The sequence below is a fragment of the Podarcis melisellensis genome (genome assembly GCF_964234715.1).
Source record: "Podarcis melisellensis genome assembly, chromosome: 4".
Taxonomy (NCBI): Eukaryota; Metazoa; Chordata; class Lepidosauria; order Squamata; family Lacertidae; genus Podarcis; species Podarcis melisellensis.
In genome coordinates, this window is record NC_138531.1 from 63,641,427 (window position 1) to 63,660,640 (window position 19,214).

General features: G+C 43.5%; 1 protein-coding gene across 1 annotated transcript; it reads right to left on the reverse strand.

The window, feature by feature from the left end:
- Positions 1–6,869: 6,869 nt before the first annotated feature.
- Positions 6,870–11,815, reverse strand: GJA8 (gap junction protein alpha 8). The gene is made up of 2 exons (XM_081907890.1): positions 11,802–11,815; positions 6,870–9,254 (listed from the first exon to the last, which is right to left on the reverse strand). The coding sequence occupies exon 2, from the start codon at positions 9,250–9,252 to the stop codon at positions 7,987–7,989; it is 1,266 nt and encodes a 421-aa protein (XP_081764016.1). The 5' UTR covers positions 9,253–9,254; positions 11,802–11,815; the 3' UTR covers positions 6,870–7,986.
- Between the last annotated feature and the right edge of the window lie 7,399 nt (positions 11,816–19,214).

Below are 19,214 nucleotides of genomic sequence, written 5' to 3' on the forward strand. Positions count from 1 at the left end.
CTAAGTTCAGTAGCCCTGCTTGAACATCAAATCACTTGATTGCAATTTTCAGTTTGCTTTCTGTGAACTTGGAATAATAACGATCAATATCACATTCTGGAGAGGAATGAGATAAAGGCTATAAAGAAATTTGAACATTACAGTGCTATAGAAATGACTCATTTGCCTAATTTTGGAGCTCATATTCACTTCATTTACTGGGAACACCTAATATAGCAATCATTTTATTGCACTCACAATTAGAGCTGGTTCTATAATGAGGCAGAATAAGGCACTTGCCTCAGGCAGTGATTACCACCAACCCTGTTCTGCCTTAGGGTGTCTTCAGAAAAAACTAGCAGGTCAAGGAGGAGGGATGAGGCAGTAGCAATGGTGATGGGAATTTGCCTCAGTCGCACAGTGTGTTGCACCCATCCTGGATCCACTATTCACCAAAACACAGATAGGTTTGATATAATCCTCAGTGGATGAGTTGGTCATCTTCCACTGTTAGAAAGAAACTTTCTAGTGCCCAGAATCATAATAATTTAACAATTGCCCAAACCTCCATTCTCCTCAGACTTTTGCCTGTTGGGCTCAACTATAACCCAGCCCCACTACTGCAAGTTGTAGGAAGCTGAAAATTTTAGTGCATTTCAAAGTTGTCCAGGGTCATTTCCTAGAGTTTTCCACCCTCCCCCAATATAAGTGAGCAATAATCATATTCCATTTTTGTTTCTTCACAAATGAAATCAGCAGTGTGGCAACATGAGAGTCAATAGGGAAGCCACACTACAAGAAAGTAACAGAATTTGGAAAAGAACTTAAAAGTACACTTAATATATTGTTAGCGTACACGAAAAATCTGGAAAACTACCAGTTGCCTTCGTTTTGTGTGTATTGCGGGGAGGGGGGGTTAATTTGATGACTTCTCCCTCTAGCAAATACCAGTAAGAGTGTGTTGCTTGTTGTTACTTCCATGGGGTACACCTCAGTCCACACCCTATATTCTTTTCCCACCTGCTTGAGAGACTAATGGGGAGGATGAACTGAGACAGCTGTTGCAGGCTAGCTGTGCTTTTGAGATTTTCAGCCACACATGCCAAGATGATGTGGACAGCCTTAGGTACATGGCACATTTCCTTGCAGTTTGGGGTTTGCCATGTACTGTTCTGCATCAGGCTGTGAAATACATATGCAATTTGGATAGCTGAATGTGATATCAGTGTTGTGTCCAGATAGCGTACACTTTGGCACCAAAAATAAAATAAAATGAATTCACTTCTTCTGCAGTGTGATTGTTAATCCACCCTGCCTGTTGCTTTCTCAAGATCAGTTCCTGAAAGGTGGCACAAACAACTGAATCATCAGTGTGTCCTCAAACTGCCTAGCCATTCCAAGCGTTGGTGCCAGTGATAAAAGCTACAACACAGCCATTAAAGGATCTGTTGTACCTTCAGCGCCTAGATGCCGAAGAGACACACAACCTATGCCCAAGTAGATTTAGGCCCCATCCAAACTGCTGTATTGTTGCAGGTGTTTGTGGAGGTGCATTAATGTGACATTTGAAGGGATTTGTACTTGCTCATCCACACATCATCCTGCTTTAACAGTTGTTTTGCACTGCCCCCTCCAAAGGACACAGATACATTCTGAGGAGCTTTGCCCACTGCTATGGATCGCACGTGACAGAATAGCAATGAATATTATAAATGTGGGGGAATGGGAATGTGTGGAAGCTAATGGGGCAAAAAAATATCTGAATTAGCCATTTGCAATATAAAGTCTGGAAGTACTGTATTTTTCACCCTATAGGACGCACTTTTTCCCCTCCAAAAATAAAGGGGAAATCTGTGTGCATCCTATGGGGCGAATACGGGCTTTCGCTGCAGCTTGGAGAGCGCACTGACCCCTCTCGCTCTCCAGGCTTCAGGAAGCTATCAGCAAGCCTGGGGGGCCCGCGGGAGTTCCCGCAGGGCTCCCCGCGCTGCGGATAGGAGCCTGCCGCCCGGCGCAGGAGGCGCCCTGAAGCAGAGCGCCCTGAAGCAGAGCGCCCCTTGCACCGGGCAGACATCGGCCAGCCCCACAAGCTCGGGGGACAGCAGGGAGGCGCAGCGCCGCCATCCCGCTGTTCCCCGACCTGGTTTTGGGGGGAAAATAAAGGAAAAAAATTTTCCCTTTATTTCCCCCCAAAAAAACTAGGTGCGTCCTATGGGATACAGCATCCTATGGGACGAAAAATACGGTACGCTAAGACTTAACTTTTCACATCCACAAGAAAACACTCCACCAGATTGTTCAACCCTATTTTTAAGGGCATATTAAAATAAAAAATAGATATTTCTGAACCATATGCATTTTCAAACACACATGCAGATTTAAGGATTTAATGTGTCTTCTTCACAGACGTGCAGATATCTTTAGCAGCACTTTGCCTAAATTCAGGGGCATAGGAAGCGGGGTGGTATGGTCCACCCTAGGTGGCATCCCTGAGGGGGTGACAAAATGGCACACCACGGGGGGAGGCAGCACTTACCACGGGGCCTGGCCTGCAGCATGCCTGAGCCATGCATCTCTCTTGGGAGTGAGGCAGTGGCTCGGGGCCCCGCGCTGCCTAAAACGGGAGCGTGGGACTTGCATCTGCCAGGAGGACTCCATGGGTAGCTCACCACACCGCCCCCCTGGGCGGATCACTGCAGCACCCCTGTGGGCGGCTCGCCCCGCCCTCGCTGCTCTGGGGGCCAGAGCAGCTAGTTACGTCCCTGCCTAAATTAATATGGATTCTTCAGGTTAATAATAAATAATAAGAATAAATAGCTTTGCTCAGTGCAGCAAACTATGTTGGGACAATGCTGCAAGTCTTCCAGTGCCCAGTGCCAATTGCACATTGGCCACGATGAATCAAGACAACAATCATTTTAGGAATAACTTTCACAAAGTACACCAGTATGCTTTTTCTAACAGTAGGTCCTTGTGCTCATCACAAACCTCTTTTGACATTCTGTTTTCAAAAGTGCATTGTCAACTGGCAAACAGAACTGCTAAAAGAGAGAGAGAAAGAAAGAAAGACTATTGTTACCACATAGTACTAATTATATGGCCCCCTGGATTATTATCATAGAAAATTATTAAAATGACAATATTTTGAAGGCTTTGACTAGTATAAACATATTACTGTAATGAATCAGATTAGAGGTCCAATTTGTACGGTATCTTCTTGAGAGACGTAAACAGTTGATGGTTCTGGTGATTATGGCTGACTCTAAATCCTGTTTCCTTGCCATTTGGACCCATTGCTTTGAATCCAACTCCCTGCTGCAATAGAAAACCAATTGGCACCATTGTGTTTGAAGATATCTAACACCTCTTAATGGTTGGTCTCTGGGCTAAACATCCCCAAATCCTTCAACCTCTCTTTGGTCTCCAGGCCCTTTAACATCTTTGCCACCCTTACAGCTGTATTTCCCACAAGGGTAGAGAGCAGCATGTGGTTTAGCTCAGGACAGTTCATAATGTTTTCTGCCACTGTGGGTTCAGTTCAATCTTTATTCACAATTTTCACCAAAAACAATTTGCAAAAGACAAATTACAAAAAAAGAGAACTCAATCAAAACCATATAAAAACAGTATAAGTTATTAAAAAGGAAGAACACATAAAACACACATAGAATGATATCATCTTCTATTATTAATTCTTAAAAACTTATTGTCTCTTTAACCTAGGCACCAACATAGTGGGTTGCTTATTAAATGAGTACAGTTTGCCAATAAGCCACCCGCTTTCTCATGTTCTGACCAAAATTATTTCCCTTTTAGGGATGAAACTAGTCACTTGGAGTTCTTTATATTTTGTATATCATATCATTATTCTTCCTGTTTTTGATCTCTGTGTGAACCAGCCCTAACATTTGTCTTCTTCATTATCATGGCAAATCATTTTTATATCATTTGTAAGAAATTAGAATGTCATCTGCCTTACTTACTTTCTGAGTCACTCTTAGAAGCAAGATTCTGGACTAGATAGACCCTTGGTCTGATCCAAATGACTTCTTGTTAGAATATCATATTTCTAAAATGTGTTTGACATTCAGTCTTTCATTTAAACAAAAATCCAAAACCCAACAGTTTTATTCTGATTTCCGCCCCCCTCCCCTATTACTAAAGACTTCGACACCATTTTAATAACATAATGCTATAACAGGATTGGGGCAGTCATTTAAACAAAGTACAGGACCAGTGCTGAGAAGTGTAAGACAGCAAATGATGCCACCACCCCAATAGCAGACAATTGAAACTGTAAAGGGAGATTTCTATAGGGGAACAAAATACATTGGAATTTGGTTAGGATTAAAAGCCTGATCCCAAACCATGGGAATGAATGCAGAAAAAAATCCCTGACTTCAGTTGACCTCTGAATTAGATGCTAACAGCCCTCAAATCTTATGAAAAATTCTATGGGGCCCATTCTGGGTGTTGGCAGTTTATGCTAAAGGGATTTTCTGAACTGGATTACACCTCCCATTGCAGCAAGCCCTTTGCATTGTTTCAAACTGGAGAGAATTTGCTGAGCTACTGAGGACTGAAAAAGCAGCGCCAATGAAAATGCATACCTGCACATTTCTGTTATTAGTCTCCATCCTCTTAAAAATATTTGACTTGCAACACACAATATATGCAAGTTGTATTTTGCCCACGCCTACAAGAGATTTGTCGTAGTTCTCAGGCTAGCTAGAATGCGGTGGACATTTTCAACACTAGAGATGGGCACCCGGTTTAACGAAACAGACTTTTTAACGAGTGAAATCCAGTTGCTGGTTTTAACCCAGTAGATGCCTCCATTAATTGTAGAGGAGCCGTGTTTTGTGTGTGGATAACCCCTGGAGCTCCAAGACCCCCTGAAAATTAGCTCTAGAGAGTTGAGAGGATCCTCCAAAAGAGACAGAAAGCAGTGAGAGACTGCTGGGGGAATTGGCCAAAATTACCTCCCCTCCTCTTGCAGCAGTTCTCAACCTGCGGGTCCCCAGATGTTGTTGGACCACAACTCCCATCATCCCTGAGCTCTGGCCTTGCTAGCTAGGGGTCATAGGAGTTGTACACCCGGGGACCCACAGGTTGAGAAAGGCTGCTTTAGCAGATGTATCTGCTGGCTCTAAAGCAGGCATAGGCAAACTCCAGCCCTCCAGATGCTTGGGACTACAATTCCCATCATCCCTAGCTAACAGGACCAGTGGTCAGGGATGATGGGAATTGTAGTCCCAAAGATCTGGAGGGCTGGAGTTTGCCTATGTCTGCTCTAAAGCCTGTCCACGATCACAAAGGTACTAGTTGAACTCCACCCAAAGCCTTTGAATTTCGTTGATGAGACAGGTGGGTTTTAATGCCAAATACACTTATTGCCTTGCTATAGTACTCCACCTGAGCTATTCAGGAGCATCTGGTAGGTCACTGTTGATGACCCAGCAGTAAACCTTGGTCTGCTCCAACAAGGCCCTTGTCTTATATTCTTATCACTTCATTAGAATAGAGACACGTGTCTATCTAAGATACATCCAACCAGCTTCATTCTGCAGTGGTCCTACATAGGTTCAGACTGCAAGAACCAGAATAACCAGGACAATAAGAGTAGACCATGCAGTCTGCACAGTAGGAAGTATGCTACCAGCACTTCAACGATAGCACATATATACTGAGGGGAAAGCACAGTAATGTATTTTTGGGGGGATGTAACTTTCATGCCACAATAAATGCCTTTTATTCACCACTGGCTAGAAATCTTGTTAGACAGGGATAGGGAACCTGTGTTGCTCTGGGTTTCATTAGACTTCAATTCCCATCAGCCCCAGGTAGCATAGCCAATGGTAAGGGATGATGGGGGTTGTAGTCCAACTAACATCTTGAGGGCCACAGGTTTCCCAACTCTGTTGTTAGGGTTACATACAATTAGCCACCAGCTAAATTATAACAAAAAAGGCATTACCATCAAACAACACAATCCCGATCCATTAAAAGACAGTGGTATTTTGCCATTGAGCCCAATAGGATGTGCAGCTAGGTATTGCTAGAGGCAGTACTATAATATACAATACATAACAATGTTATACAATTCCATATCTGTTACCTTTGTGGTGTCTGAGAACCTATATACTATACAACTGGAGCGACACAGTTGTGAGGAGGACTCTGCATTAGCACGGGCTCTTCCCATGTTATCCCAGCCACAATGCAGCATAACCCACACTGTAAAAGTTAGGACTGAGCTGTAGATTTGGTTTGGCAGGCGGGAGTTGGGGGGCGGTTGTAATTTGTGGGAGGTGGGAACAACTTTCCAAAGACTGGGGGTGGGCAAAGATTTATTTTGGGGTATGGGACTGTCTCATCTTTACAAGGTCCCCCCCCCCCCTTTCTGCACTTAAAAACAAACATTGCAAGTGTTTGTTCGAAACTACAAGACCCACCCCCCTCTTCTGTTTCTGCTTTAACTAAGAAATTCAAGGCTCTCCAGGATCAGGAATCTACAAGGGCCTGCATGGCTCCTTTTTCAAAGCAGAAGGGTAGGGTTTGCGTGCCACACTAAGGCTATGAAGAACTTCACAGCTACAGCAAGGAGCCGTAGCAGTTATATGGAGGGAGAGAGGGACCCTTGACACTTTGTAAAGTTGACTAAAGTAAGGCAGACGATTTCCCCCTCAAAAATGCAAGGAAATGTCTTCTGATAAAGCAATCAAAATTCCCCCCCCCCCCGCGTGGCAGGGCAAGAGATGATTAGCCCCCTGAAAGCAGAAGGGGATTCCCACCACCATTAGCAAAAGTAGTACAGTATAAGAAAGGTAACTAAAACAAATCAGTAGCAGAGTCCAGGTCATGTTTTTAACACCTGTTCTCCACTGCTTGGGATTTTGCAAGTGCCGACAATCAGCTGGACACACAAGGCTTTCGGCACAGCTGCACCTTTACCTGCCCTTTACTTGATGGTGATGTACGGTGTCAGGTATACGTGGGTGAGCCATGGCTTGACCTAAGTGGTTGCACGGGTCATAGGAGGAGGTCCAATCAGGCCCATGAGCTAGAGGTTCCACACCACTGCTCTAGATGATGTGCTCCTCTGTCCTGGAGGCCACATTTATGAAGAGAAACCAGTATTTGCTTGTAAGTTGCTTTGGGTTGCCTGGGACAAGATAAAACAACTTAACATAATTAATTAATTAATAGCTATTATAATAATAAGTGGCCCAGGTCCTTGACATGTCCCTCAGAACCAGTTTTTAAAAAATACAGCAGCATGACACAACCACATAAATTGCTCCTAGGAGGCACTGTTGTATCTGAGGAGTCATAACGTCGGGTTGGGATATATTGCAGGGACAAAACGTTAAGTGTCTGAACTGGACCAGGGGATACAAGTAAAACACATTTATCTCCACAGGCAAACACTGCAGCTTTTGTTGTTTCACAGGGGGATAAATGGATCTCATTTAACAATACTAATTGCCGGTATCCCTTTTTGTGAGGAAAAGAACTTGCGCTCGAGGCTCAACAAGGAAAGGAGAACCAAAACTGTTGTGGCCAAAGCAAACACCAAACAAAGAAATACCCAAGTTAACAGTTTATCAATATCTTATCATAACCAAATGAAGAAACAGGCTTCCCGCATCCCCGGAGAAAAGAGGAGCATGAAAACAGATTGTGATCGCAGTTGTTACGTCTGTCTTCGTTGCTTTAGGAAGGCTTTCCCCCTTGGATGTCAGTGCTGTATATAGTGCGCTTGTATGTGAGGCATTTGTATGTGAAGGAAGAGGGATTCTTTGGTTAAATGGGTCACTGTAGGACAGCTAGCTCCATGTGTAGGACAAACAGGACTGACAAGGCAGTTAGCGTTGATAGCACCTTTCTAGCCAAAAACACTGATAAGAAATAATATTAAAATGACTGGTTTAGCACTTTGTTTTGAGACATCTGAGATATATATGTATTTCTGTGGCTTCTTCAGAGCCACTCGAGCCAGTACCCTCATACAGTCAGATCATCTGACCTGGCACGACTACTGGCTTTGCTTAACCTGCTGAGGGGTCTTGTGTCAGCTGTAAGATCAGCAGATGGTAAAGGCAAGTCGTCTCCCGGCGGCTCTGGCTCTTGTTCCTCCTCCATATGCTTGTCATCTTCTCCTTTCTCTGGGGCTTCCTCAGTCACCAATTCCACCCTCTGTTCCTGGGCTGCCGCCTCAGCCACTTCCTGTTCCGGCTCCTCTCCTGCTTCAACCTTCTCCTCTTCCTGTTCATCCGCATGAGCGTAGGAAGGCAGGTGCTCCCCCAAGGCCCTGGAAAGGTCTTTCAGGCGTTCCATGCTGATCTTCTCCTCAAAGTCGTTGAATGAGGGGGGAACTGGGGTGGTTTCTACTCCCACTTCAGTCAAAGGGAAATAGTGGAACGTTGGCTTCTCCTCTTCCTCCAGCAACTTGTAGCCTTTGACCTTCTGGATAGATGAAACTGCAATAGAATGAAGGGGTTTCTCTGGGGTCTCCTGAGGCTCTTGTTCCACTGGCCTCCTAAAAGCACCCAGGATCTTCTTAAAGCCTAAGTGGCTGATCTCTACAAGATTGAGGAAGAGAGAGACTGATGCCACAGCCAGCATAAACACAATGAAAACAGTCTTTTCGGTAGGCCTCGACACAAAACAGTCCACGAGGTTGGGGCAAGGCCATCTGCCACAGCGGTAAAGTGGAAGAATTCGGAAGCCATATAAGAAGTACTGGCCCACTATGAACCCCACCTCAAAAAGGGTTTTGAAAAAGATGTGGCAAATATAGGTTCTCAGAAGCGTTCCCTCAAGGTGGAACTTCTTGGTCCCCTTGGAGCTTGCTTCTCTCGTGGTTATAGGGCTCTTCCGGTCTGGATCAAGGGGTGAGTTTTCTTCGTGTGCCGCAGCTTGCTGAGCCCTCTCTGCTTCTTCCCGCTCTTTCCTTTTCTCTTCCATCCTTACATGATGTGCAGCATGGCCCAAATAAACCAGCGAGGGAGTAGAGACAAATATGATCTGCAGGACCCACAGTCGGATGTGGGAGATGGGGAAGGCCTCGTCATAGCACACATTTTCACAACCTGGCTGCTGGGTGTTGCACACAAAATCTGACTGTTCGTCTCCCCATACAAATTCTGCAGCAGTCCCAAGGATTAGGATCCGAAAAATGAAGAGGACAGTCAGCCAGACTCTCCCAATGACCGTGGATTGTTCATTCACCTCTTCTAAAATGTTCCCCAAGAAACTCCAGTCACCCATTTCTGGCTGTTTAAGAGGAAGACAATGATTAAGTTGCATTATATAAAGAAGGGTTTTAATATATTCAGCACATGTCGCATTTCAAAAGAAGTCAGGATATCTCAGTCAATAAAAACCCGAAACTCTCTTAACCTCAGGGTCATGGTTTCAAGCCCCATGTTGGGCAAAAAGATTCTGAATTGCAAGGGTTTGCCTTAGATGACCCTTGTTGTGCCTTCCAACTCAACAATTCTATGATTCTATTATTCCTGCTGACTTTTAAAGCATTCCATGATCTCCTCATTGATCTGCATTAAGAGGAGGTAACAACAATTCCAGATTTAGTTGTTTGAGGTTTGCTGATTTAGGGCACGGGCCATATCTCACTGAAGTCAACAGCATTTGTTTTATTGACTTTGGTGGTTCTGGGTTATAGACACTGGGTGATGGCCAACTTAGTCTTGTTCAGAGTAAAGCCACTGAGATCAGCGGACTCAAGCGCATTGCTTTGAATGGGTCTACTCTAATTACGACTAACATTTGATACTGCCTTTAAAATCCCTATTAGGCTTATATCAGTGAACAGAACAGGTCACCAGAGCAGCTGGTACAAAATCATGCATTGCCATTGAAAAATGCTCTGAAATTCCCTAACTTCCCTAAAAGTTGGTTACAAAATTGTTCCTGCTTATGGGTTACTTTACAATGGTATGCCACAAGTTACTGACAGTCTACCTTTTTCACGCTGTATCTGTACGGTGTTGGGATCTTGCTGAAAGCATTGACATGGCAGTGATAATGGGGCACATGATCAAGGGGAAACTTTGCTCCAGGATTGGAAGCCACTGTCACCTGGCCCTAAGAGCTTCTTATTGATCACCACTGGGATTTATGAACCTATGTGAATCATAGCTGTGTATTGCTGTGTATCAGTTTGCAATGACAGCACAGTGTGCAGCTACAGTGCTTCACAGGATAAGAATACTAACACACACTTAAACCTTCTATCAGATTCATTGCATTGTATCCAATAGTCAGAGCAGACCCATTGAAATTGATGGGCATGACTATTTTAGGTTCATTAAATTATACAGATCTGCTCAGAGCAAAATTAAGTTGGATTACATCCTGCTAACTGAAAGAGCAGCTCTATTTCTCACAATATATATAGATGATTATTCAAAGATATAATCATATGACTTTTTGTAGACATCTGAAGGCAGCCTGGTTTCAGGAAGCTTGTAATGTTTGATGTTTTATTGTCTTCCTTTATATTTTGTTGGAAGCCATCCAGAGTAGTTGGGGCAACCCAGTCAGGTGGCCGGGGTACAATAACATTATTATTATTATTATTATTATTATTATTATTATTATTATTATTATTATTACCACTACTACTAGTACCACTACTAAAATTGTAGTGAACTTTTCCATGTCAAATGGGTAGCATATAAACCATCATTTAATAGCAGATAAGATCTGAATAGCCAGGGAGATTTTATTTTCTATTTGGCAATCAGTATTCTGTCTTTTTGATATGCATTATGACTATGGCTTTAGACATATTGTTTAGCATTTCTCTATAATAGCTGCTTCCACCTCACAAGACTCATTCACAATGCAAGTTAATTTTTCATTTCAGAATCATTTAAACTTAGCATAAATCAACTGATATTGTGCATAATTTTTGGGATAATCTGTTATCATTCCACCTGGCATCAAAGTGTCTCATCTTGGCTAACCAACATAACCACACACCATAACTCATACATCTGTAGCACAGAGAAATAAAGGCACACTAAATTTTCTATAAAATAATTTAGATAAAACCTCAAAAAGTATTCTGTAACAGGATCACAGCATTCAGAAATATTCCTTCTTCCTCCTCCTCTTCTAAGAGCTTCCGCAACAATGAATAGGATGCAATTTCTGAACACATTTTCTGCCTCCTGTGTTCTGTTAAAAAACTTTAAATACCTTGAGCAAAACGCTGTGAAGTATTATTGTTGCGAAAAATCTTATGCTGACAAGATTAGCTCTAACTTCTAGGGCTTATCCAGTCTCCAGGAATGCAAACTGGTCACTCAAGAGCCAAGGCAGTTTACATCGTTCTTCAGTAACATCCTTTTAGTAACAGTGAATATAAAAAATGGAGACTGAGTTTGAAAAGGCCTACTGAGAGTTAATGTAAATACAAAGTTAATGGGATTTGTAAATACAACTTGTGTCTGTCCAAATTGCCTGTTCCAAGTCAGGACATCTTTGCATCTGCAGTTTTCTGTGTCCTCCCCAGCCAATGTGGTACCCATACAGAGGGATACACATGTGAAACAGGATGCTATGGCTATTTTTACCAATAAAAAAACCACTCGATATAGATAGATGCATGTTGGTAAAATGGCCATGACATCAGGGTTCATATAGGCATCTCTCTTGAGCACCACACACCCCTTAAAAGACACGGAAGCTGACCCTTGGGTGCTGACTGCCTCACATTCCAACTGCTGCGATATCAGCTACCTAGAAGTCAAAAGAAAATCCGTATAAATCAAAGCCATCAAGAAGGCAACTTGCCACAGTGAAAGGTTCCGCCGAAGAACTGGGCTCCTCTTGTTGCTTGGCGTTCAGCAGCAAAAAAGGTGAACTTTAGCTTCTCCCTGCTCTAAAAGCCCCAACCTTGTCGCACGACTGAGCAGATGTGACTGGATCAGCACTGATGGGTGGGCTTTAGCTGCCCTGCAGTCTGTAAGCTCCAAGCCAGACATCTTTAGAAAGTGAATGACATTCGGTGACATGGAGAACAAAAGAGGGGAAAGACCAAAAAGGGAGAGGGAGGGCACATCATTATTAAAAAAAAAAAGTTTGTGAGTGCTGAATAGGAGCAAAGTGAACTAGGGATGGGCCAAAAGCACTGATAGCATAGCGCAGGCCAAGGTGCTGTTTGCAGAGCTCAACATTAGCCTGCAGTGAAATATCAATTTGAGTGCTGGGGAAGTTATCCCCATCTTAAACCTCATCTGCTCAATGTGGTTACTATGGGTCAAAGCTGATGGACTAGACTGCAGCTATGATCGCAGAAAGAGCTACAGGATTCCCATGTTCATACTCATTTTTCCGCTTCCTTTTTTTCACATACATGATTAGGTGGAGGGATTTGATAGTATGACCCAGCTAGGAGGCAGCTGCATTGTTTTGTAGTATTAGGGGCTATTGCCCCTGCTTGTTCCCCTTGCCAACCCCGCCTGCACCTTTCCCTACCACCTTTCACCCACACCTAACCAACCACCCTTTAAACCTTAGCTCCCCACTCCCCTCACAAATTGCCCCAAGCTCCAGCCCCATGTTGTCCCCCCCCCCCCATGTTAAGCAGCTCACCTAGGCCACCAGACACCAGCACTGCTTCCTTCTTTGCCTAGCTGCCATCCCTCACACTACAGTTGGCATGGCCATCTGATGGAAGCCACAGAAACGGCAGAGTGTGATGACAATCTTACATTTTTATGTCTATAGGAAGATAGTGTTCATGCATGTGTGCTGAAAACACTGTGTGTTAGTGACTGTGCATTATCCACTCAACAGGAAGGGCACAGAAGTAGCTGCTACCCTTTTGCAGGGTGCATTCAGCAAGACTGCATGCCCACGCCTGTGAGTGTTGATCTTCTAGCTGCCATGCAATGAAGACAGCCCAATGCATAGGCTCCCTCTCAGGTTCAAGTGATTTTCTGCTTTCCTAAGCTATGGCTACCTCTGTGGCTATGTAACTGCCCCATCACTGCCCCAGGCAGGCAAGCTAAGAGTAAGTCAAAGGACAGCAGACAGGAAAGTCAAAGCTGCATTTCTTTCACAAGTGAAATACCCTTTTCCCATGTTCAGAAAAAAAAATATTGTTGTCCTAGGGGGGATTTCTGCAGGTACCCAGAGGCACACAGCCTGAAGTGCTGTGTGTGTGTGTGTGTGTGTGTGAGAGAGAGAGAGCGAGAGAGAGAGAGAGAGAGAGAGAGAGAGAGAGCGCTTTTTTCTGGGGGGATGCAGGGGTACCCATGCCCCTAAACATTTTGTGAGTCTTTTGTCCATTTACTGTATTTATTTTCCCCGATTTGAACTATAAAATGGTGATGTTCTTAAGTCAAAATGAGAGTACCCCTAAACATTTTTTATAAAAAAAACACTGTGTGTGTGTGTACATACCATAGCTGTCAACCTTCCCCTTTTTTGCAGGAAATTCCCTTCTTCCAGTGCCATTTCCCACTGCTATCCCAGATATCCCGTAGACTATCCCCAGGACAGGTGAGGCTGCTGATCCCTTATTTTCAAATCTGAAAGTTGAAAGCTATGTATGTATGTATGTATGTATGTATGTATGTATGTAAAAGAAGACAAATCTAGTAACCTATGGAAGCTGTTCCAAGTCAACTTGAACCTTGGCCACCATTCATTTTGGAAATAAAGCATCACACTTTTCCTTGCAGCAACACAGAGAAATCAAGCTGCCTTTGTGACCCAGACCTTTCCTTGGAGTCCAGTGCATGGAACGGCAGAGAGGAGAACGAGTGGCAGCTTTTTGTTTCAAGAGGATTTCCTACACAATGGTGTCAGGGTAAGGCAGGGCCTTTTTGTTGAGCAGAGCAGTTCATGCATGAGGGCGCGTTCCTGTCAGATAGATAGGACACAGCTGCAGATTGTGGGACTGAACGACCCCTGCAACAAACTTATCATCTCTTGATCTGCTTAGCTCAAAATCAGCTTTCATGTTTCCTGCTAATGTGCTGAACATAGCAAACCTACAGGCCATCCGCTAAACGCTAAGGCTAAACACTGAGGAGTCCCCTGCAAGAAAAACTGTGCTACATTACTAGAAAACCCCAGTTGCCTCATATGGTTGGAAATCCTGAGTTTCTAAGTCACTTTAACAAAGTTAGTGTAAGGGCTACAGCACACGAATATCGAATGTTACCCGTACTTCTTGACTTCTCCATATGGCTGTGCAAGTTTTCAGAGGACCTTCCAACACTGAGTGTTGTAGGTGTGTGTGGCTGCGAACTGAACTGGTTAGTTCAAATGAATCAATGAAATTCAGCTGTACCCACACACCCCACCATCTCTGCTCCTTGGTCCTTGCTGCAGCTACCAGATCACAATGGCTCTAGAAGCCACAACTAAGATTACCCCCCTATTGGGGTCCAGATCAGGGACCCTACAAGTGTTGTCGGATGATAACTACCATCATTTCTGACCAGTGGCTGTGTTGTTTGGTCTGATGGGAGTTGGAGTCCACATCTGGAGGGCCAGATGTTCCTTACAGATCGAGACCAAACAAAACATTTTGTAAAAAGCCGGCTGATCTTTAGTATAATGGAAGTAAAATGCAAGGCACAATGACATGGCAACCTACTGCAGGGGGCGGAGCCTCCTCTTGTACTCAAATGAAGTAGCACAAATTGTGCTTAACTTTTTAAGGGTTCGCCTGACTCAGTGTGGTTTTGTAGTTTGTTCCCAAAAACGCTCAACAGCTTAAGCCTTGCGCCATCGCAAGAACAATTCGGCTAAGGTTTCCTCTTATCGAGATATCGGCTTTTTCTCGACGCTTTTTATAACTGAGTTTATATTAGTTTATATTAGCTATCCATCTAATGTTATTTTAACCATGGACACACGTTCCTGAAGGAGAACTTCGTAAGATTTACGCACTTTTAAAGTTCCTTTAAAACTAGTCACACCAATAAAATATTTTTCTTTGTATATACTGTGTATCTGTGTTTCTCCCTTTGGATCCTGGCTAAGGATAGAGAGTATCATTTTTATTTTATTTTATTTTATTTTGCAAATTATCTGTATTGTAAATCACTAAAGGGTTCTGTGGTGAAGGTAATGGTGATTCATTCTGTGGCAGCCATTGGCTCAGCTGCTTTTATCCTCACAAACAATTTGTGGTTCCCATTGCCTGAACTGCCCTGATCTCTAGGGCTTCCTGCATACCTACCATGCAGTATATTCAACTAACTTTCCCCAGAGTAGATCCATTGAAAGGAATAGCCACAACTTAGGTCCATTAATTTCAATGGGTATACCCATGAGTAAAAGTGAGTTAATGTCAGCCTCATACATTTTAGGCACATACACACGCCCAAGAATCCTGGGAACTGAAGGTTTTTAAGGGTGCTGGGAATGTGAGAGGTAAACTATAATTCTCAGGATTTGCCAAGAGGGTGGGTGAACATTAGTTTTAAATGTATGGTGTGTATGCAGTCTAGGATTAGGGCAGGCCTAGGGAAGGCGTTTGGGATAGGAAGAAAGGGGAATAGGTCTGAAAGGGCTGCTGGCCAGGGGGAGCAACCAGGGACACTTAGGAAAGGAGGGTTGGCACTCGAGCATTGTTCACCAAAATGAGGAGGAGAGAAGAACACTAAAGGGATGAGTTTGACCATGAAAAGGAACCTTAGGAAGAGAAAGTGGAGATAACGGACTGCATAGTGCTTTGAAGTCGCTAGCTGTTTGACTGCAGGCCTTTGGTTAATCCCACAAGGGGGTGCTGTATTCTCACATGAATATGGTTTATTTAGGATTGATATACCATAGTAACTTTAGGATGTAACCTGAGCCTATTCCTTTAGTCCTAGTTTAGGTAGTTATTTTTTAAAAATATTTTAGTTAACAATTTCAACATAAAAACTATCAAAACATATCATATTCATTATTTTCCCTTTTTTTCCTCATCCCCCCTTCAAACCCTCTCTCCTCTCCCCAGAGACTTACCTCAGCTCCTCTGATTTCTCAGCACATATTGTTCTCTGCATGTTATGAAATTATACATTTCCTTACATTATCTATCTACCCTGTTATCGACTAATAAATTTGTGTGTTTACTCAAAACCTGCCAAGAAGTCCTGTTCATTTTGTTGTCTTTTTAGATAATTTGTAAAAAGCTCCCATTCTTCCTTAAAGTCACAGTTGTCCTTGTCCCACAATTTATATGTCAATTTAGCCAGTTCTGCATAGCTCATCAATTTTTCTTGCCACTGTTCTTTCATTGGGATTTCCTCGTTCTTCCATCCTTGTGCTATTTCCTAGTTTAGGTGGTTATTAAACTACCTTCTCTTTCCTATGAGGAGTATCCTAAGGACTCATGCAGTGGTGGTGATGAAGATTTAGATTTCTATACTGCCCTTCATCCAAGATTACAGGGTGGTTTACAATATAAAAGCACAAAATGCATACCATAATAACAAGCAATAATCCCCACATACACAGTATTATTGGTGCTTTCCCCCACCATTTACTGTGGACTGAATTCCGTTGTGTGATAGTAGCTTTTTAGTGAGCTGAATGACGAACCTTCTTGAGCGGTCCCCCCACCCCCGTTACAAAGCAAACATAAACACTTACGTACATGCATTGCAATGCACTGTTTTATGATCCCTCTCCTCTAGAGCTGTGATCTCACAAGTACATTCTTGTGAAAACAGAACAGTGTGATGTAGTGGTTAGAGGGCAAGACTAAGACCTGGGAAACCAGGGTTCAAGTGCTTACTGTGTGACCTTGGGCCAGTCACTGTTACTCAGCCTAATGTCCCTCACAGGGTTGTAGTGAGGATAAAATGAGGAGAGGGAGAACCGTATATGCCACATTAGAGCAATGCAAAAAATACTTAATGAAATAAATTGGACACAGTAAATGAACAGTTAAACTCACCCTAAACTTTCTACTCAGTAGATTTTAATGAATGCTTTATTTTTGTTTTTTACTGGTATCCTCAGCATTTAATAAAGAAGCTCACCTGGGGAATTAGGGCATAACTCTGCAGAAGGATGTGGCTGTCACTGCAAAAGGTCTGGATGGACCAATGGTCTGAGCTGGTAACAGACAGACCCTTCTTGTGGTTCCTCCACTGGATGGAGCCCACCTTGCAGGGACATGAGATTGTCACTTTCTGCAATTCCCAGCTGTAGCCCTAGAGATGTGGCTGCCACCCCTGTTGCTGAGCTTCCAAGCATCAACTCAAGATGCAGCTTTCCACCCAGGTAATATTGATGTATTCCAGGTCATGCCTTCTCATTATGCCTGCTGCTGTAAGGATGTAATGATTGGATGATAAGAATATTGCTGGTTTGAATGACTGTTTAGAGTTTTGATGACGTCCATTTGTGGTTTGCTTCAAGTGCACCCTGGGATCTTCACTCACGACGGGTGGTTTGAAAACGGAATGAATGAATTGATCAAGAATTTAAATTATAGCATTAAAAATGTAAAGTCTTCTTCCAGTGGTAGATCCCAAGTGAACCAAATGGCCTGCAGCGTAGGAAAGGCTATGTCCCCCAACAACAACAACAATGCTATAGTGCCCAAGATCCATGCTTTTTCTTCCATAGTGCAAAGCCGGGCAAATATTCTGGATACATTTTTGAAGATAGCATTTTGACTGAGTTTGCATTTGTTTCTGCCACCTGTTGGGTTGAAATAAAAGACAGACAAATGGCAAGTGTCATATGGGAGGCATCTCCCGAGCATGTCTCGGGGAGTCCCTTTTATTGAATATTACATTAGCATTACACCCTTCAATTCACCCAGATAGCATTGGAATGAAAGAAGCCAAAGAAGGCCCACTTGGCTAGCAGTTGTGAGCTAAACACATATTGTTTCCACCTAGTCAAAGGTGATATGCATTTAAAGCACATTTAACACCCATGACCTGCCCCTAAGAATCCTAGACACTGTAGTTTGTGAAGATGCTGAGAACTAGCTCAGTGAGGGCTAAACTACAGTTCTGAGGATTCTTTGAAGAAAACAATTTGCTTTAAATTTATGGGATGTACACCTCAGTCTTATTCTTCCTGGGGTTTGCAATATAGCCTTATATTGTTTCCACCTAGTCAAAGGTGATATGCATTTAAAGCACATTTAACACCCATGACCTGCCCCTAAGAATCCTAGACACTGTAGTTTGTGAAGATGCTGAGAACTAGCTCAGTGAGGGCTAAACTACAGTTCTGAGGATTCTTTGAAGAAAACAATTTGCTTTAAATTTATGGGATGTACACCTCAGTCTTATTCTTCCTCAGATTCTGGGGTTTGCAATATAGCCTTATGACAGTTGCCTGAACTCCCTGCCACAGCCAGGACTCCACATGTGAGATCCTAGCTCGGCTCCCAAAGAAAGCTTTGGAGCTGTCTCCATTTTCCTGGTCCTGACAGAATGAAGTAGGTACCTTGCTGTGAACCTTGAGCTGAAACTGGCGTCCACTTTTTTTTCACCACAATGTTTTGTTCCCAGAAAAGTGGCTGACTCCCTCCAGGGAGGACATCCGTGGGGGCAGTTCCTGTTTCCCTGCCCTTCCAGGCACTAGCCTTCCTGAGCCTGATATGATTGTTTCTCTGGGCACGGTGCAAAATATGCCAGCAAAGAACGGAAGCCTCTCATGCTCCAGCAATTTATTTAAAAAAATAAGAATAAAAGGTTGTCAGGCTTGGAAGCAGTTGAGCCTGTAAGTTCTGTTTTCCTAACATGGGATCCAGGCCATTTGCAAGCAATTAATTTCCCAGAACAACTGGCCAGACATTCTCTGAATCATGGAAGGAGGCCTTTCCATGGGAATGTTGCTGGCTGTGTGGTGGGTCAAAAAGGTGCGAGCAGCACAGCCCTTTACTGCTACAGTGGTAATCTTGTGTTGCCCATACTTGGAGATGCAGGCTACAATGACTGCAACCCCATTAACTGGAAAAGTAAAGGAATCTAACATACTGAATTTCACAATTGCATTTCGTGACTCAGCTCCCATGTCTTCAACTCTGACAAATTCATACTACAACTCCCATCATTGGACCAGGTTGGCTGTGGCTGATGGGAGTTGGAATCCAACAAGACTTGGATGTTTGCAAGATACATCTCTGCTAAATGTGCTGGTCCCGGGGGGAGGTTACCGTGGGGTGAGGTCCAGGACCTGAGTCGAGGGTCGGCAGACAGTCCTCCACGGGCAAAGCGGGGTCC